A 25,860-nucleotide genomic window follows, 5' to 3' on the forward strand; every position below is an offset into this window, starting at 1 on the left:
GTCAATGCCCCCCTTGGGGGGGCGCCCGTGCCCAAGGGGAAGCCCCCACACAAAAATAAACACATAAAAAAAAATCCCTGGCGTTCTAGTGGTTTCTGCCCCCCTTGGGGGCAGATCAGCCTAAAAATAATAGGCTGATCTGTCTCCAAGGGGTGCAGAAATGGCCTGGGTACATGTGCCCCCAAAGTGGGGGGCGACCCTTGCCCAAGCCCCCCCCCATCCACTAACACACACACACACACACTATCCCTGGTGTCTACGTGGCTTCTGCCCCCCTTGGGGGCAGGTGGTTCTAGAAAAATAGGCCCATCTGCCCCCAGGGGGGGCAGAAATGGCCAACAGGTCAATGCCCCCCTTGGGGGGGCGCCCGTGCCCAAGGGGACGCCCCCACACAAAAATAAACACATAAAAAAAAATCCCTGGCGTTCTAGTGGTTTCTGCCCCCCTTGGGGGCAGATCAGCCTAAAAATAATAGGCTGATCTGTCTCCAAGGGGTGCAGAAATGGCCTGGGTACATGTGCCCCCAAAGTGGGGGGCGACCCTTGCCCAAGCCCCCCCCCATCCACTAACACACACACACACTATCCCTGGTGTCTATGTGGCTTCTGCCCCCCTTGGGGGCAGGTGGGTCTAGAAAAATAGGCCCATCTGCCCCCAGGGGGGGGCAGAAATGGCCAACAGGTCAATGCCCCCCTTGGGGGGGCGCCCGTGCACAAGGGGACGCCCCCACACAAAAATAAACACATAAAAAAAAATCCCTGGCGTTCTAGTGGTTTCTGCCCCCCTTGGGGGCAGATCAGCCTAAAAATAATAGGCTGATCTGTCTCCAAGGGGTGCAGAAATGGCCTGGGTACATGTGCCCCCAAAGTGGGGGGCGACCCTTGCCCAAGCCCCCCCCCCCATCCACTAACACACACACACACACACACACTATCCCTGGTGTCTACGTGGCTTCTGCCCCCCTTGGGGGCAGGTGGGTCTAGAAAAATAGGCCCATCTGCCCCCAGGGGGGGCAGAAATGGCCAACAGGTCAATGCCCCCCTTGGGGGGGCGCCCCGTGCCCAAGGGGACGCCCCCCCACAAAAATAAACACATAAAAAAACATCCCTGGCGTTCTAGTGGTTTCTGCCCCCCTTGGGGGCAGATCAGCCTAAAAATAATAGGCTGATCTGTCTCCAAGGGGTGCAGAAATGGCCTGGGTACATGTGCCCCCAAAGTGGGGGGCGACCCTTGCCCAAGCCCCCCCCCATCCACTAACACACACACACACTATCCCTGGTGTCTACGTGGCTTCTGCCCCCCTTGGGGGCAGGTGGGTCTAGAAAAATAGGCCCATCTGCCCCCAGGGGGGGCAGAAATGGCCAACAGGTCAATGCCCCCCTTGGGGGGGCGCCCCGTGCCCAAGGGGACGCCCCCCCACAAAAATAAACACATAAAAAAACATCCCTGGCGTTCTAGTAGTTTCTGCCCCCCTTGGGGGCAGATCAGCCTAAAAATAATAGGCTGATCTGCCCTCAAGGGGGGCAGAAATGGCCCTAAAAGACATGCCCCCCAAAGGGGAGCGACCCTTGCCCAAGGGGGCGCCCCCCCATCCACTACACACACAATCCCTGGTGCCTAAGTGGCTTCTGCCCCCCTTGGGGGCAGATGGACCTAAAAAAAATAGGCCGATTTGCCCCCAAGGGGGGTAGAAAAGGCCAACAGTTCTCTGCCCCCTTGGGGGGGGCGCCCCTTGCCCAAGGGGGCACCCCCCACATAAATACACATAAAAATAAAAAACCCTGGTGATCTAGTGTTTTCTGCCCCCCTTGGGGGCAGATCTGGCTAAAAAGTAGCCAATCTGCCCTCAAGGGGGGCAGAAATGGCCCTAAAGGACATGCCCCCCACAGGGGAGCGACCCTTGCCCAAGGGGGCGCCCCCCCATTCACTACACACACAATCCCTGGTGCCTAAGTGGCTTCTGCCCCCCTTGGGGGCAGATGGACCTAAAAAATATAGGCCGATCTGCCCCCAAGGGGGGCAGAAAAGGCCAACAGTTCTCTGCCCCCTTGGGGGGGGCGCCCCTTGCCCAAGGGGGCACCCCCCCCCAACATAAATGCACAGAAAATAAAAATCCCTGGTGATCCAGTGGTTTCTGCCCCCCTTGGGGGCAGATCCGCCTAAAAAGTAGGCCAATCTGCCCCCAAGGGGGGCAGAAATGGCCGTAACAAATTGCCCCCACAAGGGGAGCGACCCTTGCCCAAGGGGCCGCTCCCCGCAAACAAGAAACCGTAAAGAACAACAAAAAAAAAAAATCCCTGGTGTCTAGTGGGCATTCCTGCTGCCCGATCGCAATGCGATCGGGCAGCAGGAATGCTCAAAGAGACACCGGGGGAAAGGAAAAGCCTTTCCTTTCCCCCGGTGCCTCTTTAGCCCAAACCCCCCACCCACCGGGAAGAGGAACTCACCTCTTCTCCGTTCGCCGCACAGGAAGCAAATGGCTTCCTGTGCGGCGAAATCCCCATAATGAAGTCAGCGCGCGATCGCGCGCTGACGTCATTATGGGGGGGTGGGGGGGTCGGGGGTGGAAGGGGAAGGGCTTCCCCTTCCATCCCTGACTTTGGGGGGGTGGGGGGAAGCACACAGAGGGAGCGAGAGCGCTCCCTCTGGGCTGTGTGCCGAGGACGTAGTGGTTACGTCCTCGGCACAGCAGCACTGTGCCGCGGGACGTAACCACTACGTCCGCGGCACAGAAGGGGTTAAACAGTTGCCCAGTGACCTACCTTTCGCTTCGACTGCTGGCTTTGGCAGGAGGCATTGTGACATCAGAGCTCCACTGTAATGACTGATCATAGTCGCGTTCTGATGTTTTTTCTTTCTGATCAGCAACTGAATGCAGCACTAGGAGCCAAGTATAAAGAAATCATGTATACAGGGATTACAGGATCCCATGTTTTATACATCTATAAATACAAAAGTATGTAAAATGCAGTTTTTCCTCTACCCTGCTGATACATAACTGTCTGAACACACACCCTACATGCTGCAAACAACAACCACTCACCAGGCCTCATTGACACCTATTGTCTAGCTGAGCTCCCACAAAATCTTCTGGTTCACTGCAGCACCTGCCGTAGCCTTAGTGCCAGTCTTACGTTCAGGGGCGGCTGGTGACATTTGAAAGTAGTGAGTCGTAACAGTTTGGGTATGACTTTTATGTAGCGAGTGAAGCGAGCAAGCTCAATGAATAAACGTGGGGTCCAGGGTGGGTCCTCCTCCCAAGAAAATATTGAAAAAAGATTGACATATGGTGCAATTGAAAGGAATTACATTTAGTGAGAAAGCAAGGTTTAAGAAGCAGTGGGAATGTATAGACTTGAACTATTAAGCACATTAAAAACTGCCCCATATCTTCCTGCATTAAAATGTTCAACAGTTACCTTAATGTGCCAATTGTACACTGCAACAGCTTCAGGTGTTTTAAAGTATGTGCTTATCCAGTGTCTTGCACTGCATGTGGCATCAGCTTTGGAAGAAAATGCTCAAACCAGGCATCAGGGAGCACCCGCAGCTGCTGGCTGCAATCAGTCATGCAGAAATATGTGCAGGCAGGTTTTTAAGTGGGGTGAAAAAAGTGGGGGCTCTCTAAAAGGGAACATGCAAAATACATTTCTGTGATTCCCATAGTGTGCCAGCTGGCCTATATTTTGGTTTCTCTCTGAGATGTTATTGCATCCAGAAATAGAACACAGCAACTGACATACACCTGAAACCTGTTAGTGCTGTTGGCTTTGTCAATGGTTGTTAGCTGTTTAAGATACATGAGTGCCGATAATTATTAGTTATAAATAATTAACATTGGAAATCTTTCATTTCTGAAATTGTGAGACTGTGAATGAAGCATTATTGAGGCCTGTGAAAGGAGTAGGACCTTCAGTTATGTGTGCTGTGTGTTAGGTATGTATGCCCTTTTTATCTTCTCATCTCATCCATCTGCACATTTTCAATCTCCTCTTTCTTCTTCAGCACGATCTCTCCACTCTCCCTTGAATGCACTTCCTAGCATCTCCCTCATTTTACCACCCCAAACATACACTGCACTCATTCACATTTAAGCACATTATTTCCTATTGCTTTTGCCTTTTAAATAATTTGACCTCTGTGCACCCCCTTCACACACATTTATGCTGAATTTCAATTGTAACTGGAATACATGACCATTGTTCTGTGTGCTCTGCAGAGACGCCAACCCACTGAAAGGAACTTTGCTTTGCCTTCAGGACCAGCGCACTAGCGCTCTCAATCAAAGCCCCTCACAAACATCTAGCACAAGTCAAAGTGAACACCATGAAAGTGAAATTCAATGCACAGAAATACAGCATAATGAAACAGTTAACTCTCTTGAGGAATGCGACATTAAGTAAAACATGAGAAATAAGAGAAACTAAATCGCTTTTTAACATTCATTGTTTGCATATCAATCCATGTTGTTGGCGTTAATGCTAAGGGCATGACCACAGCTTTAAAGCCACACAGCAGAAGAGGGGCTTTACAGTAAGTACATATTTCTCCCTTTGCGCTTGACTCTGATATTTGGATCAGTTTTGCAAGGGAGCAAGAACCGTGTTCATCTTTTGGATTGATTTAGTGAGGGAACAAATACAGCAGCTCCAATTCTAAAGGAGCCAGCGAGTTGCAGCTAGGGCCTGGGGTGTCACTGTGGGGAGGTTAGTGTGACAAGGGGTCTCAGTACAATAAAAAAAAAAGTACAGGACTAGCTTTATAACACTTACCATTACTGAAGACAAGGCACCAAATTACACATGCTTGCATCCATTCTCACTGCATGACGGTTGGGGAAAGGGTGGGAGCTATGCCTCTGAATGACAAATGGCTGTCCTGATGCAGGGCTGAAGACTCTGACGCCCGAAACCATGAGGCTAAGGGTGTCACTGGCCTATAGTGGATACTGCCATAGCCCACAATGGAAAAATGAAGGGCTTTATAACAGTCAGCCCTACTTCACATTGTATAAAGTTGATTTACTACCTGGCTTCTGTCTCCTGCTTAAAAGTAAAGCAGGGCAGATACAGCCCAGATTAAATGCATTGATTTTTTTAGAGTTACGATCGTTACAAGCGCAACTCTGAACAAATTGATCTATTTATTATTTTTTGCTGTAAAAGTGTAGGAATTTCAGAAGGGTGCAGCCCCTCAGCCCTAAAGGAAAAACCGCCACTGCTATTGTTCAAAAGAGGCCAACAGAAGCCGACTGTTGCTGCCGAGTCAGCAGCTCATGCAAAAGGGAGAGAGGGAGTTTCACCATTTTACCAGACATAACAAAGGAAGAGTTTGGAAGGGTTGCTCTGCAACAGGTAAACATCCTCCAAGGAGGGGGGTCCAGAACGTAAGTGTATGCAGCTATGCCTGCCCAGGACAAATGCAGTGTACAGGTGAGCCACCATTTTGCTCATCCAGACAGACAGTGTCCCAAATGGACGCCATCATTCACTTCTGGTTCATGAAACCCATGCATTCTATGTTCACAGATCTATCTCACAAGATGGGAAAGGGACTGCACTTATAGGGGTCTGGAAGGACCTATACAGGAGACAGCCAGCAACCACCCTCTCCACGTGGATATCGGGAAAAAGGTCTGTGCCACAGGACTAAGACTTGTCACCACATGATCTGGCAGTAGCCACTCTCACTCAACCTGGAGCTTCCCTTAGAATGACTGGAGGAAAAAAATACAAAGAGAATCATAAGGGTGCAGGGCAGAGCAACAGCTTTTCAGAGCCATGCAGAGGACTTTCATCCCATAGGTGACTCCCTTACTTTTGTAACATGTATATCATTCGGTTACCTCAACTCTTTCCAATAAGATATGGTGCAGCTGTAGAGTATTTAAAACTGGTCCTGCTAGGCAGGGCTAATGCTTAGATGGGGTGCCCAGTAGAAGGGTCGTACTGGCATGTAGTATCTATCCTTCTCTGGCCTCAGTAGTATGATTATATTATACATTTTTTAAATGTGTTGTGTTCCTTTGAAAGGCTTTAAAAGACCCATATCTTTAATTGTGGTAAGCGCCTTACTTGGCCTTGTGTTGGTAATAGCAGCACATCCCTCACGTCTGCTGATAAAGCACCCCTCCTACCCCCTACCCCCGGCCACACACACACACACATGTACGTTGTCCCTTTGACACAATCGATGTTGGATGACTGTAGAAAAGAGAAATACAGTACTGACCTTTCACCCTAAGGCTGGGCAAGGTGCTTAACAGCAAGACAGCTTTCTGCAGTACAACTCGCATAGACGTCATTTAGGGGTAGCCTGGCATGCTGTTTGCGACTCCTGGTACTGCTTTTGCGACCCCTGGACAGAATGTTTGCTAAAAACACAGGGAAGGCTCGCATGTCCAGTGTCAGGGTCCAGCCTCCTTTTCCGCTATTTTTTATTACATTAAAAGTAAAGAACAATCTATCATTCGCTATTAATGCAATTCAAAGTGAAGCAGCAGGGCTTGGAGTGGGACCTTCATGGGCATATTAGGTAAGTAAAATAAAATGTTTTTCTATATATTTTTATGTGCTTGCATGTGGAGAAGGAGTTTGAATAAGAGATTGTAGGTGTGAGCGTGTATGTTAGTATGTGGTTCAGTGGGTGTGCGCGGAGCAGAACAGGGGAGTTTTGAAGTGATAAGGATAAAATAAGTGCAATTATTGTGTTGTCGTGATGGTTAACGTCATGTGACGTCACTTTTTGTGAAGCCATTAAGGTCAAACGGCATTTGATGTCACTCCCGCTACCCCAGATATTTTGGTGAGTTGACGCCCATGAGAACACGTCTATAAAAATAAGAAGAACATTTGTAGTACAAGAACATAACTCACCCTTTTAAAACTATCACAGAGGCGATACAAGATTCACTCGGTATACAGGTTCCTCAATTATAGAGAAGTTTGGACAGGTTCAGCGAGGGCTGCACTTGGAAAGAATGAGTACATAATGTAATGCCCTCAGTGTCGTCTTAAGAGTGTTAGAGGCCCTGGGCAAGCCATACTTTATGGGGCCCTGTCCGAAAAACCTTGAATTTTATTACCCATTTATTGCTAATTCAAGCCCCATTATAACAAACACAATTAAATAATAAATTAAAGGCTGAATAGCACATATAGATGTGAGATAGAGAGGGATTCCACTTTTCCAGGGAGGCCCCTGGAAGGTTGGGGGCCTCGGTAATTGCACATTTTGCCCATGCCTTTAAAACATCTTTGGCGCCCATCTTAATAAGCAGACAATAGAAATGTTGGAAACATCATTTTGTCGGAAAAACTAGTCAGTGCAGATCAAACACTTAGGGAATGTGAAGCAATGCCTAGGGATTACAATGTACGTGTGGGAAAAAGATAAGGAGACTCCTGAAGAGTTGTTTCAAGCGTGTCTTTTAGCATTGGCTTATGTTTCATTGTGTTGCTGTTGCGTTGTACTTTGGGTATTAACTAAGAGTGTCGCCGGTGCTCAAGTTGAGCTGGTGGTTGCTGGTTGGGTCCATTGACACTCATTTTGGTGGCTGGCACTGGTGTTTCCTCATCATAGATTGACTAAGAGCAAGATAGAGAAAAACACAAATGGAGAAAAGGAGGACGAAAAGAAAGACAGACAACACTGACAGGTGGAGAAAGAAAAGATTAAAAAAGAATCTGAAAGAGTGAAATAAAAGGGGCAGAAAGAGGAATGAGTTAGAATCCAGATTGCTGGTACTCTGCATACTCACATTCATCTGCACCGGCTGCAGGCTTCTGAGAAAAACTTCAGGCCAAACACTTATTATTTTAAAAATTAAGCAGTGGGTGCCCCAGTCTTTAAACTATTGATTCAGCACAAAGATGTGTGCTAGGCCGATCTGAGCCTTTGTTTATCCATACAATAGAAGGTCAAATACAGGTAATCATATCTAAAATTCTTCACTTTGTCAGTAGACAAACTAAAGTACAAAATCTAAATGACAGGCATTGCCATCAGTGATGCCATAGCTGCATAATGTTAGTTCAAGAAATAAAGCACCATCATATGATATGAGTATGAAGGATTCTAATACTACTTTCATTCAAAACACTTAAAAATATATGGCAAGTTTGCTTATAGTCTCTGTTTAACCTTAACAGGGCATTTTTAATTTACAGAAAGATTGCAAGTTTGCTCTGGACCAGTCTATGCCTCTAAGCCTTTCAACCTGTCTTTCCTACATAAAAAGGCAACGGTTTTACAACATAAATTAATTGACCACAGGGGTGGGGGTTTTCACTACTGGCAAGATTGTCCCAGTTCTCCCTGTTGCATAGTAATGTAGCCACAGAAAATGTTTACTCATATTCAGTCAATAAAACCTTGAAAGTTCAAGCTCAGATCAGTGCTAGTATCCCTTGACATGTGTCATACTTTTGTAAACATATGAAGGGTAAGGCGGGGGAGCATGTCCTGCTGCTGTAATATTTATGGATAAGACCAAGCACAGCTCTCAGGTGTGACCCCCGGCTCCCGCGCATGGACCTAATCCAATCGCAAGTTAGGTGAAAGCTATGTCACTTTCAAGACATGTTCAAGGCACTATACATTAGTATTGATAACAAACAGATCATCACGAGCATCCTGACTTTAAGTAATGCTTTCTAAGTAAGGCCTATTAATACGCCAACGAGCCATTACTGTGAGTGAAGCAAAACTCCTTCCCAGATGTTCGTCACTGAGGAAGCAGTACTCTTTCCCTATTTAATGGCTAGCACAAAGTAAGGTTCTGCACTCCATACCACTCCATATTCACTTCTTTCACTCATGCTTGCACATCTTTTGTAATCCCTCCATGCTTTAGTTTGCTAAATGTGAAACCTCGATTGCTCACATAGGCACTATTTACTACAGAATCCATCTCTCAAACTCTAGCTCTGAAATGGAAGTAGGGTGTTGATTCACCAACACCTTCTCTGTCATCGAGAGACTGGGATAAACTAGGCAGTGCTCTAAACTGAAGAACTACCCTAGGGGATCACTGACAGAATATCAAGAACAAAAATATCATGTGGACTGAATATTGTGTCAAAAGTATTAAGGATCAAAGTACTGAGAAAGTAAATCCAAATAGGCAAGTGTAGATTTACTATTCTTAACTTCACATCTCTGCACTTTAAAGATGTATATATATTGTCAAGGTACATATAAGTGGAGTTAAGCATAGTAAACCTTTGCTTTCCCATTAAAACTTACCTTACGATATTCTTGTCCTCTATACTCTTGACATGATATTTTGTCCACCCAATATTTTTAACTCAGTATTTTGTCCAAACACCAGACGAGGGGCTGTATTTAGGAAGGCCTACCGAGAGACATGGACAAGGACACAGCTCTTGGCCCATACATCTCTGACTGGCCTGACTCAAATATACCAACTTTGTGTCTCTCGCTAGTGAGTGCTTTGTTCTGACTGACCCTAGAGCATTCCAGAGATAAATATATTCACATGATTTACATATAAATTTCCAAGTAAATTCTGAAAAGAGCACTCAATTAGTAAATAAGCCTATTTTGTCTGCTAAACATCAATGTTTTGCAAACACGTGAGCTATAATCTACATAAGGGTTAAGCAAGAGTTATGCTCCTGGGGCTTCATTATAAAAGTGTGTGACATCTTTTTTCGTACAAATATTTTCTTCAAATATTACTCATGTGACACTATTAATAAACACGCTCTTCCAGACCTTCACTCAATCTTTTATTTACTAAATAATATTATGTTACTTGTGGTTTTTCTTAATTGTTTTATTTTCCCACATCCAGGTTACTCACGACGAAACCCTTCGGTACTAGTGATGAAACTAATATCCTAGTACTGTCACTACAGTAAGACCTAGGATTTAATGCATGTTTTCCTGTCAAACACTTCAGATTTATTTTATTTTCTTATAATCTGTATAGTGGATAGTCTCTGCAGGTATTACCTAGGTTCTGAGAAATGGCAAAACCCCACTCCTGCCAGCGCTACATTTGATACAGAAGAGGATAATGTACAGAAAAACATACAAAGCTCATTCTCAGTTTTTTACTTTCTACAAGTAGGGTCGGACTGGCCTATCAGGCGGTCTGGCAGTGTCCGAAGGGCTGGTCTCACACATCAGTGTATGGGCTGTTTTATTTATTTATTTATTGCCGTTTTGGAGTCTGTTTCATGGTCTGGTAGGCCGGGTTTTACTGTTGATTTCTTTGATATTACCACCAGGGGCGTCTCCTCCGCAATGGTAGAGGAGGATCACCCCACCTGCTAAGAGCAAGCAGATGAAAAATAAAGCAATAGTTTACATTTGTTTTATTTATCGTCTGCTGGCTCAGCTATCAGTGCAGGGAGACGTGGGGCTGGGCCCCAGGAAGGTTATGAGGGGAGGGGGGTAGAGTGCGCTTAAATGCTTATGTGTGTTTGGCCGGCCGTGTTCGACTGACCAAACAAACATGCACACTCAGGTTTCTCCAACCCGGCTGTGTTGCACTGCCTGGCTAGAGAAACTGCATAGACCCCAGTGCACTGTCTGAGTGGCGGTCCAAGCTGCTCAGACCAATCCTGACGCTGCTTTCGTGCTAGGTATAGCATGAGTGCAGTGCTAGGATTGCTGGGAAGCCTCTTCTGGTGTCCCAGTGAATGCTGGGACACCATCAGGAGCAGAGAAGCAAGGCGGCAGGAGGCGGTAACAGCTGGAACAGTAAATGTTTTTTTTTTATTGTTTCCCCTGTTGCCCCCCCCGGCACCCCTTGACATTTGCAGCGGCTGCTCCTGATTACCACAATCATTGTCTTCAGCAAGGACAAATGCATGATATCTCGCATAACTTGCAAAACAATTTTACAGCTTGTCTTTTCAAGTTTAAGCTGGCTTGTTTTGACAATCTGTGTCACTTTAGCAGTTATCCGAATCCCAAATGTAGGCCACTTTTAAATTGATGCCGGAGCCTAGTTTCTGTCCCAGTCCAACCATGTCTACAGGTCACAGAAGATACAGCAATATAGATTTTCAGCTTCTGGAATAAGAAAAGAGTTCCTGACACAGTCTAGCACTGTTATCTTGCCATATACTTAGAACACTTTCCTATGTCCAGTTATACCTTGGTCTTACTTATGGTCCTGGTCTCCCTCACTTATTTTCACTGCTATCCACCCACTCAAAGGCCACAGTATGAATCCTGTTAGTGTGGTCCCAGCTGTACTGACACTCGGCATGCATGTGAACCAACAGGCTCCCTTTGCAATGTGGCCACGCCCCCTTGAGAACTTATCGTGCCCCAACCTGAATGTGCCCTCAATGTAACCCCCGTACACATTTCTGCAGAGGAAACACGTTTGCGGCAAAGGGGATCCCTGTGGCCCAAACTAGGTAACACCATCTGTTGAATGTGAAATCAATGGAACAGCAAGTGTAAAACCGTTATTACAGTCAAATGAGCACAGTGTCCTTGTCCTGTGGGGGAACAAAGTCATCTTGCTTACATGTTTATATAAGAAGAGACCTGTAATACCTCACGCTTTAAAACATGAAGCTATCTTACTTTTGCGATGGACAGCCGGCTGGCATTGCAACACTTGGTATCACATTGGGATTTAAATACTAAATAAACATAGCCTGTTATTCCTATTAATCTATATATATGCATTCTAGTCTGAAAATAATTTATGTGAGCTCTGTATACATAACTTTGTGTATATGTAACTTTGTGTGCTAACTGACCAAAGCTGCTCTGTACAGTACCTCACATTTTGTTTTTATTAGGTGGAGATTACGAATGATGTGCAATCAATTTTGCTCATTATGGTTGCAGTCATGTTAGCCAAAACGATTGGAGATTGGTTTAACAAATCTTTATACAGCTCCTTACTCACACTGAAGTGCATTCCTTACTTAGAATCAGAGCCTAATGTGGTCCACAGCAATAAACAGTAAGTGCACATTTATATATTTATTTTATATTGTCATTCAGGCCTGTAAATTAAAGAGGAAACTGGCATAAACAGTGTTGTTTACTGATCAATTATTTGTATGACTGTATTTTGTTTCATTGTGACTCCTTACACAAAGTTCAGTTGTGGTTTTCATGATAAGTCGAAATTTCAGTTGTTTTATAAGGTATCTGCATTTATATAGCACATCATACCCCTGATGTGGTGCTGAAGCACACTTATCAATCAATCAATCAATCCATCATTCAATCAATCAATCAATCAATGAGTCCACTTGTAGAGCATGACTTGTCACCTGTAAGGGTATCTAGGGGCTAGCAGGGTCTCAGTCAAAGAGCCAGGTTTTCAGCATCCTACACAACTCCTGTAGAGTAGGGGAGGTCCTGAGGTGCAGGGTGAGGCCATTCCAGGCTTTGGCTGCAAGATAGAAGGAGTAGCTTCCTGCTCTCTTGAGTTGTATGCGGGGGTTATGAGCCAATGCAAGGGAGGCAGAGCGGAGGTGTTTGGAGGGTTTGTGGATTTTCAGGCGGCAGTTGATATAGGCAGGTCTGGAGTTGTGCAGGACCTTGAATGAATGGTTGAGGAGCTTGAACTGGCATCTTTTCTGAACTGGAGGCTAGTGGAGTTTTTTGAGGTGGGGGGTGATGTGGGTGTGACGAGGGAGATCCATGCTGAGTGTTCTCAATGGTCTTTGAACTGGGGGCCCTCGATTCCCATGTAGATGGTGTTTCTGTAGCTCAGTTGACTGGTGATGAAGGCTTGGGTGACAGTGTGTGTCTGTTTTTTGGGAACTCATGGTGAGTTTGCTGTCCAGCATGATACAGAGATTCCTGGCATATGCAGATGGGGTTGGAGTGGGCCCCAGTTCTGTTGGCCACCAGGAGGCATCCCGGGGGGGGAGTTATGGTCCCAAAGTTCAAGATTTCTGTCTTGTCTGTATTGAACTTGAAGCATTTATTTCTCATCCAATTGGCAATGCTGGCCATGCACTCTTGGAAGTTGGTTCTGGTGGTACTGACTTTTGGGAGAGGGAGAGGATGAGTTGTGTGTCGTTGGTGTAGGATATAATGTTGGGTCAAGGGGATCTGTCTATTTTGGCAAGGGGGGCTGGTAGATATTGAAGATAGTGGGGGTGAGTGATGAGCCTTGAGGGACTCTGCAGATGAATGATTTGAGTTCGGAGGTGAAGGATGGAAGGTGGACTCGTGTTCTGTCGATGAGGAAGGAGGCGATGCATCTGAGGACGGCTCCTTGGATACCTATATCATGAAGTCTGGCAATAAGCATGTGGTGAGAGATGGTGTCGAAGGCTGCTGAGAGATCAAGGATGATAAGGGCAGCTGTCTCCTTTGTGGAGGAGGGCCCAGATGCATTTATGGCCTGATCAGGGCTGTCTCGTGCTGTGGTTGCTGTGGAATCCAGATTGGGAATCGTCCTGGAGGTGATTGTGTTCCAGGTAGATGGTGAGTTGTTGGTTGATGGCTTTTTCAATGACTTTGGCTGGGAATGTGAGCAGGGTGATGGATCTGTAGTTGCTGTGTGCGTTGAGGTCCGCTGAAGGTTTCTTCAGAAAGGGTTTGATTACTGCATGCTTCCAGTCTTCTGGGAAGGTGGCAGAATCCAGGGAGCTGTTGAGTAGGATGGAAAGTTCAAGGCAGATCCTGTATGCTCCTAAGTTGAAGGTGTGTTTGGGGCATGAATTGGATGGGGCCCCTGAGTGGATGGATTTCATGATGGTGATGGTGTCCTGAGTGGTGAGATGGTGCAGATGGTTAGCCTTGGGATGGTCGTGTGTGTGTAGGTATGTCTGTTGAAAAAGTCTTCAGGCTTGAGTTGGGGGTTGAAGTTTCTGTTTTCATGGAAAAAATCTGCAAGGCTGTCACATAGAGCCTGAGAGGGAGAGAAGTTGCTTGTTGCCATTGCGGAGTTGGTGAATTCCTTGACTATGCAGAAGTGCTCCTTACAGTCATTGAGGTTAGCTTCAATGCGTAACGCAAGGGCTTTTTTTGTCTCTTGTAGTTGGTGGTGGTGTAGGTTGAGTGCTGGTTTGTAGGCAGTTCTGTCGGCTGAGTGTTTGTAGGTGCACCACCTTCTCTCGAGGTGCTTGCAGTGATGCTTGGCTGTCCTAAAGTCCTCTGTGTACCAGCTGGCTTGCTTGGTTTATCTTCCGTGTTTCTTGTTCTTGATGGGGGTGGCAATGCCAGGGCAGGAAGTGATCCAGGTGTTGAAGCTTCTGACGTCCTGTACACCTTTGTTGTAGGTGTTTGAATGGGTTGAAGGTGAGGGTGTTGGTCCATTCGGTCTCTGAGGCCTTGTTCCAGCTGCAATGGGTGGCACTGAGTTGCGTCAGGGGGTGGAATCGCATTGGGGTCGAGATAATGAAGTGGACAATTGAGTGGTCAGTCCATGTGAGTTTGGTGGTGTGGCTGTATTTGATTTGGTCACTGGAGGGGAATATGGGGTTGAGTGTGTGTCTTGTGATGTCTGTGGGGTTGTGTATGAATTGGGTGAGGACAATGTTGTTCAAGCTGTTGAGCAGGTTAGCAGTGTTAGGGTCAGTTATGTTGTCAAGGTGTAAGTTGAAGTTGTTGCCCAGAAACATGTAGTCCTTTGAGACGATGACAAGGGGTGATATGAAATCTGTGATGATGTTGCAGAAGGTTGTTTGATGTCCTGGCGGATGGTATGCAAGGGTTCCAAAATGGTGGATTTCTCACCTGTTTGGATAGTGAAGTTGAAGTGTTCCATTGCTGGGATGGTGTTGTTCGTGGTGGTGGTGCATTTGATGGAGAATCTGTATTTCTCAACCTGGCTTGTTAATGTGGTCATGGTGGGTGATTCTGTATCCTGCTGGTATGGCAGTGGCAAAGATGGGGGCCGATGCGGGGTTGAACCATGTGTTGGTTAGGAAGACAGTGTTGGACGCTAGATTGTGAATAAGGTCCAAGACCTTGATGGCGTGCTTGCTGAGTAAGCAAGTGTTCAGGAGGGTGCATTTGAGCTGGTGGGGGAGTCTGGTGTTGTGCATCAAGTGGGCTGGATGTTGCTGAGGTGAGGTGAGGGGGCATGCGTGTTGCAGCAGATGAAATAACAGAGGGTGCTGGTGAAAGGTCGTACTGTGGAGTGTGGTGCGATGTGATAGCAGTGTTCATGGCGGCAGCCTGAGTTGAGGATGCAGACAGCGAAGAAGTGTAGCTGAGCTAACCCGGCTAGACTAGGATTCCTGGTGCTGGGAGTGCTCCAGGTGCAAACAGGCTTGCCTTTGGCACACCAGCTGTGCTCCTGTTGCATGCGGCCACCTATAAATAGGTCCTAGAAGGTAGAGAGGGGCATTGGGAAGCAGTGAGCGGGGTTAGTGAAAAGGTGGGAAGGAAAGAAGAGGCGAGAGAGAAAGGACTAGGAAAGGATAAAAAGGGGCAGCAGCAAAAGTGGACTAAAAGGGTCCAAAGCGGGCAGAAAAAAGCAAAAAGAGAGCACAAAAGAATAAAGAAATAAGGTGAGAACGAAGCAATAGGGAAAGGCTGAAGTGTAGAGTAAGGAAAACGGGTGTGAAACAGGTAGGATCAGCAGCAAAAAGGGTGAAAAAAAGAGCAAGAGCAGCAAAAGTGTGGGAAAGAGAGTAGGGAGAGGCTTCAGAAGAGAGTGATGCAAAAGCAGAAAGAGGAAGAAGAATGCAGCAGAGGAGTGAGGACCTGGAAGAACGCAGATTCTACAACTGGCCAAGGGACAACTGAGGTAGGTGGAGAGTTGTGCTTGAGCACCAACATTAATTGGTTAGTACCACACTACTTCGTGGGTATGCTTGGATGGAAGAGTGTAGGTTTATGATGTAGCCGAAGTGGGAAGTGTTTCAATAGCAAGTGTTATGACCAGAGTTGTGTTCTTACAGTGTTTATGTTGCTGCACCCATGGCATGTACTGAAACGTGAGGTACGGGAGTTGGGCGCTTACATTTAGAGAACGCAAGCGTATGAGTAGTAAGGTCTATGAATGCAGTGTGGCCCAAATGGTAGGTGTGCATTTAATGCAGTCTGCTCATAATGTGTTGTTGCGCACAGGGAGATGTGCTTAAGCTTAGAGTGAACAGATGGAGAGTAAGTGGTTATGTCTACAAAGCTTTCTGGTGATTTTCACACGTATGCAAGATCCCAGTGATCACACCAACTAAAAAAGACTTTAGAAATGGATTTGAAGGCCAATTAAACAGGCTAATTAAACATGCCCAGTACAAAATAAAGTGCAATAAAATGTGACCAATACAAGTAAAGCTGCCTGGAATGAATGAATCAAATTTTCTGAGCTAACCCAGGCAGGCTGTTCTCACCTAGGGCCTGTCACACCAACTGAAGCTGATTGGAGGTTGGCATTCAAAGCCGTTTTAAACAATCCCAATTCAGGCAAAAATGCCTGTAATTAATGTATCAAATACACCCAAGGGCTGAGACAACTCCAAGAGGCAGATAACACCAAGGTCAATGCGCACCAGATAAAGACGATTCATGGAAGGGACTCAAAGCTTATGAAACATCTAAAGTATTCTCAACACAAACACAGTTGCCAGGTATTAATGAATACAATATCCCCTGGGTTTATGAGAGAAACCCAGGAGGCAGATCCCACTGAAGGCCACTCACACCAAATAAGCCAGATTTGAGAAAAGCCCATTTAAACATGCCCAGGCTAATTCAACAGTACCTAGTGCAGGCAAAATTGTCTGAAATTGTTGAATCTCATGTCTCACTTCAAGGGCTGAGGTAACCTCATGGAGCTAATCCCATCAAGGCCCAGTCTCACCATTTAAAGAAGACTTGATGAAGGGACTCAAAATCCATTTAACCAAACCCAAACCTAATTTACTTGTACCTAATACAGGCAAAGCTGCCTGTAATTAATGTATCAGAAGTCCCCAAAGTGTACACTACCAAAGCCAAAGTAGTAGAAGCACATTGGTGTTCCTTTTACTTCAGAAGCCCGGAAGCAAGGACAAGATCCACGTTTCATCTCTGACCATTATGCAGCTGAGACTTGGATACTCTTTACATTTGACTTATTTAATGGCAATTATAGACATAACAAGCTAAAAGAGGTTGGTCTGCAGTGTCCCAGCACTGACTGTCCCCCTTGCGCATGTTTTAAATCCCACATGTGGTGATGTAAGACTACATAGCATCCTAAGTTGGGTGTTCGACTTTTAAGTAAAGTTGTGAATTTGTGTATGTAAATTGTTAGGAATAGAAATCATTCAGTGAGAGGTTAGCCAGCATCCTCTCTCTACTCAAGGATAAAAAATGTCAGCTATGTAATAAAAAGCACAAAGGCGGGAACACATAAAAATATGGACTTTGCCATACTGATAATATGGTGACAGGAAGATGAGTGGGTGAATCATTGGAATAATTTATTATAAATGTAAATGTGAAATTATATCAATCAAGTACATTTGAATGGGCTAAACTACCATTTACACAAGCATTTTGTAAAGGCAATAGGTATATGTTTAATATGCCAATGCATGCAGCGTAGCACATTAGAGAGAGACACAAGTAAGAGGGCAGGCAAGAGTGGACAGAGAGGGCTATACTTGTAACTTAATCACTCACAAAACTTAAAGAAAACACTCTAATTGAGGTGGAATGCTGCACCCCAATAACAAATAGCATTAGATGAGAGATAAATACTACACTGAGATGGGCCAGGACGTGATTGACAAAGTGCCAAGCCAAAAAAGGCTGTTTGAAAATACTCCTTCATCAAGGCAAAATAAATTGTATGTTGCATCGCAGCTGAGGTCTTGATTGGTTGGAGGCAGGGCTGTTAGTCTCGTAGCTTCTGGTCTTCTTGTGCTCTGTCAAATTGCATTCTCCTTTTCTTTGTGAAATAATTCAATCATATATGGTTTGGGTTTGCCCAGCTACTTCTTCCTCTCAAAGTAGGGGTGTATCAATCATTGGTGCAACAGGTGCAGTGGCACTGAGCCCCAAAGACCTGAGAAGCCTATTAAACTATGATAATTGCTGTATTTACTATCCCAATAGTAGTCAATGGGACAATTTTTCTTGCTGCTCCATGGCCCATGGCATCCTTGCTACACTACTGTTACAAATTGATTAGATGTTTTGGGGTTTGGAGGGGTGATGTCAATCTTGCTTGAGTTAGCAATCATGCATTTCTGGTGAGCCTTTCCTAAGGATTATAAGGAGCCCAGTTATAAGGAGCAAACCAGACTCAAGAGGCTTTAAGGACATAACATGATTTCCTCTGGGGATCATGTTCAGAATAATCTGACTTGGACAATGGGTTCCGGAGCAATGCTGCTTGTTCTTGCATAGCATCCAAAAATCTGTGACATCGAACAAGTAGTAAATTAAGGGTCCACTTATGCAATTATGTTCTACAGTGTGTAACTATATAGACATGCCTCCTAATACAGTTCTTATATTTTAAAATGTGATTTCCCATAATATTTATTGATATGTTCTAATGCATGTGTTAGGACAGGAGGTCCTTTCATAGGTCTGGAGAGCCATGCTTCCCTGTGCTGCTTGACTGATGTTTCTGTCATTTTTCCTTCAGTGACCTGGTACTAATGTAAGTCCACTGAGAGTTCTCTCTGTTAAATTGATTCTGATGTTGAAAGAGAATCCAAAGTACTTACCTCTATGATAGAGTAATTACTATGCTTTCTACATGGGCTTTGTTGGTCTGGCAGTGTTGCACTGTGATCTACAGTGAACAAACGAACCTTCTCCCTGTTTACTTCAGGCGGAAATACCTACTGACCTCCATGCGTAAAAGATTTCCCAGAGTCTCTTAACGAGGTTCAGTTACCACCACACAAGTGGGGTATTTGGTGATGGTGTAGGTACACATTTGTGTATGTTGGGCATGTGTGTGAGTTCAGTGTGCATGTTTGTCAGAGTTTATGATGGAGTGCATTTTGACTGTTACAAGAGAGCTAGTTGACCAGCTCTTCTGTTACTACTGCTACAATGCACATGGGCACTCTTCTTCTGGATCTTTTTAGAGTGCTGAGGGACAAAGGAGTTAGCATCAACTTCACATTTACAATTTTGTGAAGCCCATTTGGCTAAACAAAGAGGATGTAATCACTCCATTATATGAGCATATCAAAGCCAGATTATAAAGGCACAAAATCAAAGTCGGCAAACTGAAGCGCCACAACAAGTTGAATCTCTTCAGTATAAGGCATATAAGAGTTATCGTCAGCAATGCAAAAACTAAGAAATAAGAATTGGCATTCTAGAGAGGAATTTAATTTCCTTCTAATTATCATAAAGAATAAATAGTAGGAACATTTAGCTAGGTCCTAGGCTAAATAGAACCAGATTGTAGGGTCTCTGGACAAAGCAAGGTAGGTGTCAGCATTGCAAAGACTTCAGCAGAAGGCTTCAGGAAAATAAAGGAGTAAGTGGTAGCATGAAGCTATGTACTATGGGGACAAGAGTTCTGCACCTCTCGAAGTCTAAAAGAATTCTACTGTACTCTAATAGTGTGAACACTATGCTAATGTGGAAAGTTCCAGGAGCATCCGCATCTTCTGAACGCATCCTCAAAAACCCAATCAGAACTTCTTCACACAGAGTGCACTTGCAACATGGAGTGGTTCTCCCATCCCACTCAACACTAACAAACAGATCAACATTGATTTTCTTCCCAGATAAACAATGAGTAATCTGCTAACCAAATGATCTTGTCTGTTGTAAGGGCTTCTTGCTCGGCCTCTCTATCTCAAATACACAATACTCCTTTCACTAGCTAAGCCATGAAGAATGCACACCTGCAAAGGAAAATTATGCAAAGTAGAGAGAGTACATTTCACATGTTAAATGTAGGCCTGCTTATGCTAACTTAACAAGCCACAACTAAAATGCACGTTTAAACATTCAGTTATAATTTTATGCATAATATTAGGATAAACAGAAAGCATGAGCAACTAATCATGAACACACCAACGTGGCTCTTTTCAGTAAATGCATTACTTTGAAATACAATTGTAAATGTGAATGAGAACTACAATTTCACGTTAATGCCAAAAAATAGAACTCACACGTATAAAGGAAAACGCTAATTTCTACAGTGAGTGCACTTTCAATAAAGTAGTTTGATGCCTCACTTTACATAAAAGGTTAAGACCCACAATATACGCGAGGTTGATTACATTGTTGGATCACTTTTGGTACGTGTAGGGGTGCAGCCAAGATCAGACTGCTCCACTACTGAGCATCTCCACCAGCACTATTTTACTGCATCTCTCGTCGCCCATAAAAAGACCTGCACACCAACGCACATGATTCTTGCCTGACTGCTACGTTCCTGTCAGACTGGGGACAAGCCTGACCTGCATCCTGAATGATGTGCTGTTGCACTGCCCTGCGAGGGAGGCTCTGCCTTCAAGGGAAAAGGATGCTGGGCTGTCCTTACAGAAGAGATCTTGTCTGTCCGTTCCCAGCTACTCCAGTTGTGAGGACCTGTGAGGAGCTGTCGTTGTCTGTTCTGCTCCAGACGATGCGTTCCGGAGGAAACCCAACTACTCAATTTTACTTTTGCCTTATCTCCTCGGTGCATAAGAGAATAGTTGTCGCTTCTGCATGTATTCTGAGTACCTTAAACATGGGCGATAGTGTCAATGTAAATTGTTGGCGCGCTAAGTGAGAAATGTCTTTTCAATGGCATTGAGAACCAAAAAACGTGTTTATTCAGTTCTTCTCGTGCCGAGGCGTCTCGCGCAGCGGTGCCTGTTAACGGCCATTAAGAGTCGGAGTATGGTGTGGCGCGCGCCTCATGAAACTCTGTTCACGGGGGCACACTCAGCTTTCTGCTGCCAGAAAAGTTCTTTAATGAGGGCGAAGAGAGACTGAACACAGCCAGCTATTGCTGCTGCAGTTTACCAACTGCTATACTCTTCAGAAGCACATATCTCCCTAAAGAGCATGTTTTTTATGGCAGGGAATAGGGGTTACCGCCAGCTCTTTGAATGTGAACTGGCAAAGCCAAGCTTCTTGGAAAATATTTCAGAGAGTTTCTAAACTTAATTCCAAATTAGGCTGTTTTTATAGCCAACGCGTTTGACTCAAGTACATGTTAAAGACAACTCATTATGAATTTATTCTAACAGGTGGTGGGTTATTATTATGAACCGCGTTTCGTGGCATGGCTGAGTTTTTTATGTTTGCATACTTACTGACAAGTTATGTTAGTAATGATTTAAACTGTCCTGCCACGTGTATGTTGGAGCACTGGGAGACCGTGTTGCTGTACTTGAGTCAGAGGGGCCTGTCCACAAATGCATTCTGAAGTACATAAAGCAGTACTACTGTCGTTGTTGTTACTACTCTTGCATGCCTTTGTGATTTTGCCCCAAAACATCTGAAATGGAAATAAAATAAGGATTCTAGGTGAATATTCATGTAATATTAGTGCAATAGAAAGGATTGCACCCTGTTTACTAATAGACAGACGCCCGCTTTAGGGCTGATTCACAAAGGCATGTTAGAGTATATGAAAGAGTATTCCAGCAGTACTACTTCCTCTACTCATGCATGTTCTCCTGAATCAGCTTTAGTGGCTTTATGCAGCCTACCCTGATGCACGCAGCTCTTAAGGCAGAAGGGCAGACAGACAAAAACTTTAGGAATCATCCTTGTCATAACTTTCATCTGCGTCAGTGTTACCCGTTCAAAGACACATATAGGGTTCTACAGCCAGGGCTGGTTCTAGGATTTGTGGGGCTCTGGGCAGAATATGAGCACGTGAGGCGTCTCTAATTTGCATAATATTTAATATCGCAGGGAATGGCATAACAAGAAGTGACATCTATTGACCATCCATTTTCTGGCATTTTTGAAACAGCTTTCCAAGATGCTGCCGATCTAGCGTGGATATCTGTAAAATGGCTGAAAGTACAAATAATAACCCTAATGAAATAAGTACACATATTTTAAAGCTCTGTTGTATGGAAATACAATACAATAACCAAAATGGAAAAGCTGGGCCTCTCTAGACCTGATATTTTTACTTCGATGCACTTAGGCCCATATTTATTCTTTTTTTTGCGCCACATTTGCGTCATTCTTTGACGCAAAAGCGGCGCAAACTTACAAAGTACGTTTCTGCCGCTTTTGCAAAAAGTATAAATATAGACCTAATTGTTTTCATATTAGTGCATTATTAAAATTCAAAGTCAAATTGTCTCAGAGCTATGCAACAGATCTTCAGATGACTCGCCAACCCTCCCATTACGTCAGTGAAGTTGGACGAAGAGGCATGTGGTTATCAGCAGACATGGGGAAATCCACTCTAAGGGATACATGCTGGTTTGGATGAGTGACCTGCAAGTGCTGCAGTAAACAACAGGAAGAATGGATTGCAGAAGTTAAGAAGCCACAACAGCACGGATGAAATACACAGGTGGGGTGAGTGATATATTCGCAGACAGGAGCACCAAAGGCTGGACCTCACATGCACATTGAGTTCCTAAACATAACAATTACTCTCAAACTGTTTTTTAGAATTTCAAATAGTTGAAGTGACTTAAAGATACAGAAAGGAGATGGCTAAAGAGGGAGAACAATTTGTAGCCAGGAACAAAACGTCCAAAGACTAGTCTGGGACCCAGTCACTAAACAGACAAGCAGTAAACTAAAGTAACAAAACAAGACAAACATATAGCCGATTCAGTGCAGTTTTCCTCGAAGAGGAAATTAAATCTAGCAGCATGGAATAAGTAGGTTAGGGGAGGTGGTGCTTGACTTTCAAACTAAAGCTATAATCCCAGAGATTTGCAGTTTAAAAAAGTTAAGTCATTACTATCAACGTAAATACATTGAGGGTTGGGGACGTGTTTGGCATGGCCCTGATTTGATGGATTTTGGACTGAGCCATGGAGCCTAATTTCTTTTTCCATCTGCATCCGACGAGTGATCTTTGTTTTTAGGATGCTTGGTAAAGTCCTTAGTTTCTCAATGATTTCTCCACAAAAACAGTGAACATGGGAAGAGGGGCTTGTCCTGTGGTAAGACACTTTGGGGGTCATTCTGACCTTGGCGGGCGGCTACCGCCGCCCGCCAGGCGGAAACCGCCATGCGGGCGCCAATGCGGCCGCACTCACGCGGCCCCCATTCTGACATTCCCGCTGGGCCGGAGGGTGCAAACCAAGTTTGCGCCCGCCGGCCCAGCGGGAATGAGGCCGCAACACAGGAGCCGGCTCCGAATGGAGCCGGCGGTGTTGCGGCCGTGCGACAGGTGCAGGTGCACCCATCGCGCTTTTCACTGTCTGCTATGCTATGCAGGCCCTGTTAGGGGGCCCCTGCACTGCCCATGCCAATGGCATGGGCAGTGCAGGAGCCCCCAGGGGCACCAGGACACCCCTTACTGCCAGCCTCTTCCTGGCGGTGAAAACCGCCAGAAACAGGCTGGCAGTAAGGGGGTCATAATCCCCAGGGCAGCGCTGCCCTGGCGGATTATCACCGCCGGGGCAGAAACGGCGGAAAACCGCCGGCCCCGGCGGTGCGACCGCGGCTTTACCGCCGCAGTCAGAATAGGGGAGAAAGCACCGCCAGCCTGTTGGCGGTGCTTTCAGTCATTATAGCCCTGGCGGTCTCAGACCGCCAGGGTCAGAATGACCCCCTTTGTCATCAAGACCTTGCAACTGTAGAGAATATCGATTTGTATGTTCATTTTGAGACACTGCAGGTTCAATGCTTCCACCGTTAAAGTAAGTAACTCGGTCATTGAATTCAGTTTATATCTGGGGAGACTGCAGATAGGGTCTCGGATGGGTTTCTGCGCCTCTTCCGTAGGTTCTGGCATAGTTGTCCTGGAGGTTATTTTGATTGTTGTTTTCTGTGGTATCCGTTGCTCCACTGTTTTGCTCAACATGATTAATGCTAGCACTATTTGGGTGGTTGTCTGGTCTATATAAATTGAATTGCCCCACTGTTTAATTGCTTTATTACTGGTATCTTCAGTGGGTAGTTATTCTCTGCTGTCCTCCCTCAGAGAAAGATCTGAGTTGTTTTTAAGATTATTAGGGGCAACTGTCTCTGTGTTTGATGACAAATGAAATAAAGTGAGTTGGGGAGCCGTGGTTAAAGTTGGGCTGTGACCTTACCCAGTGAATTTAAGCCTTTGTTGTGCTATTGTCCCCAAACCTGGTCAAGATGGGCAATGTCCCGATGGGTGCCTGATGCTCTTGTTACATTTTGTTGGACTTGGAGCTCCTGATGAACTGTGAAAACGTATCTCAAGTTTGTCTGTGTCAGCCGCATCGCCACTGGATCTTGATTAAAGAGATAACAATGCAAGAACATTTCCATCATCCCAAGTTACTTCTATCACACCCCAGGCTACCTAACCAAACACATTTGGTCCTTCAAACCTGTAATACATGATTTTCATCGCTGGAGCTACTGGTGGCATACTCACATAGGCTCAATGATCAATCCATGTGCATTGATGCACTCTGTGGAATGCCTCCTGCCTCAGTCAGCCCTATGCAACAGCACCCTTCTCCTGTACACTCCCTGCAAGGCCATTTCTAACTACTGCTTATGAGCAGCAAATTTCCCAGACCTCCCTGTCACTTCCTAAGATTTTGGATAATTTGTTGTGGAAAGATGCTCACATTATTCTGTGTTTGCCCAGGCCACCCCATTGCCATTCTGCACATGACAATGATCCAGCTGAATTTGTGAGCACAGGCAGGATGGAAATCAACCTTTTGGGTTGTGCACCAGCAGCCCAGTCAGGGGAAGTCACTCTATCCATAGTAATAAAAAAATTCATCCCACCAACCGAAGCTGGCCATGGCACTGTTGATCAACTGTTGATTCTCCACCTCGCCTATCCAATACTAGTCCCCTTCCCTGATACTTGCAGTGCTTAAGTCTTGCAGGGTGGCCTACTTTCCGTTATCACTTTGTAGAACACTTTACACACACACACAGGCATCTGAACATGTTTCCTGGAGATTGTGAGACTATTATCTAGAGTACACATTTTTTGTTGTTTCATTACATAACTACCTTCTCTAAATCAGACCCTTATAAAAGATATAAGTAGGCTTGCTGGATGACGAGCTTACTGGTTATGATTAGTGTAACATTGTGTTACACTACTGCTCTTTTTCCTTTACACCAGTCTCTTCCTTTCCACTTTCCCCAAGCCTCTTACATTTCTCTGTGGATTCTGCCCCTCTTATGTGCCTCTCTTTTGCATAGTATTCTTCTATTTCCTCTTCCTTTCTTCCAGCATCGTTATCTTTCTTGCTGTTCTGCTCCTTGCATTCACCTTTCCTCCCTATGCTGTACTCTTCACCCATCTTCCCACCATGCACCTTCTTTGACTTGTCTTACCCCTTTATATTTGTCCTCTCTCAATAACACTACCAAAAGCAAAACTGGGACCTCCTTAGGTATCTTTGATAACACAGGAAGTAGGGCATCATATGTGAACATGGATGATGCTGCGAATTAGTGCTATCTTTTTGGATGTGTAGAACAAGGAATGGTGTGTGCTTCATGGGTTATAGGCGTTGGGTGTGTCCTTGAGGGTTTGCTGTGCTCTCGGGGTGGTAATGATGAATATGCGGCCAATTCCCAATCCCCCTTCCCATACCACCCCTTTAACTCCATCTCTACTTCCTCTGTTACCTGCCGAATCATTCATTATTTCTTTGTTTCTCGTAAATTACACAAATGTAAAAGACAAGGCTCGCTTATGCTCAGCTAGAGCTAATGTTTATTTTTAATTCTGCGTTTACATTTTGCATGTATAAAAAACAATAAAAGAGAACTGTAAAAGAAATTGCCAGTCCCTCCTCTCTCTGCTGCTCCTCCCATCTCTTGGTGCCAGGTGAGCAG

General features: G+C 45.2%; 1 protein-coding gene across 1 annotated transcript in view; it reads left to right on the forward strand.

The window, feature by feature from the left end:
* LOC138282493 (chloride channel protein C-like) overlaps nt 1-25,860 on the forward strand; it is an 858,631-nt gene that overhangs the window by 445,869 nt on the left and 386,902 nt on the right. Inside the window, exon 12 of the mRNA XM_069220139.1 lies at nt 11,793-11,959. Within this exon, the coding sequence (XP_069076240.1) occupies nt 11,793-11,959 (167 nt within the window). The remainder of the gene's footprint in view (nt 1-11,792; nt 11,960-25,860) is intronic.

This window comes from Pleurodeles waltl, chromosome 2_2 (assembly GCF_031143425.1).
Source record: "Pleurodeles waltl isolate 20211129_DDA chromosome 2_2, aPleWal1.hap1.20221129, whole genome shotgun sequence".
Taxonomy (NCBI): Eukaryota; Metazoa; Chordata; class Amphibia; order Caudata; family Salamandridae; genus Pleurodeles; species Pleurodeles waltl.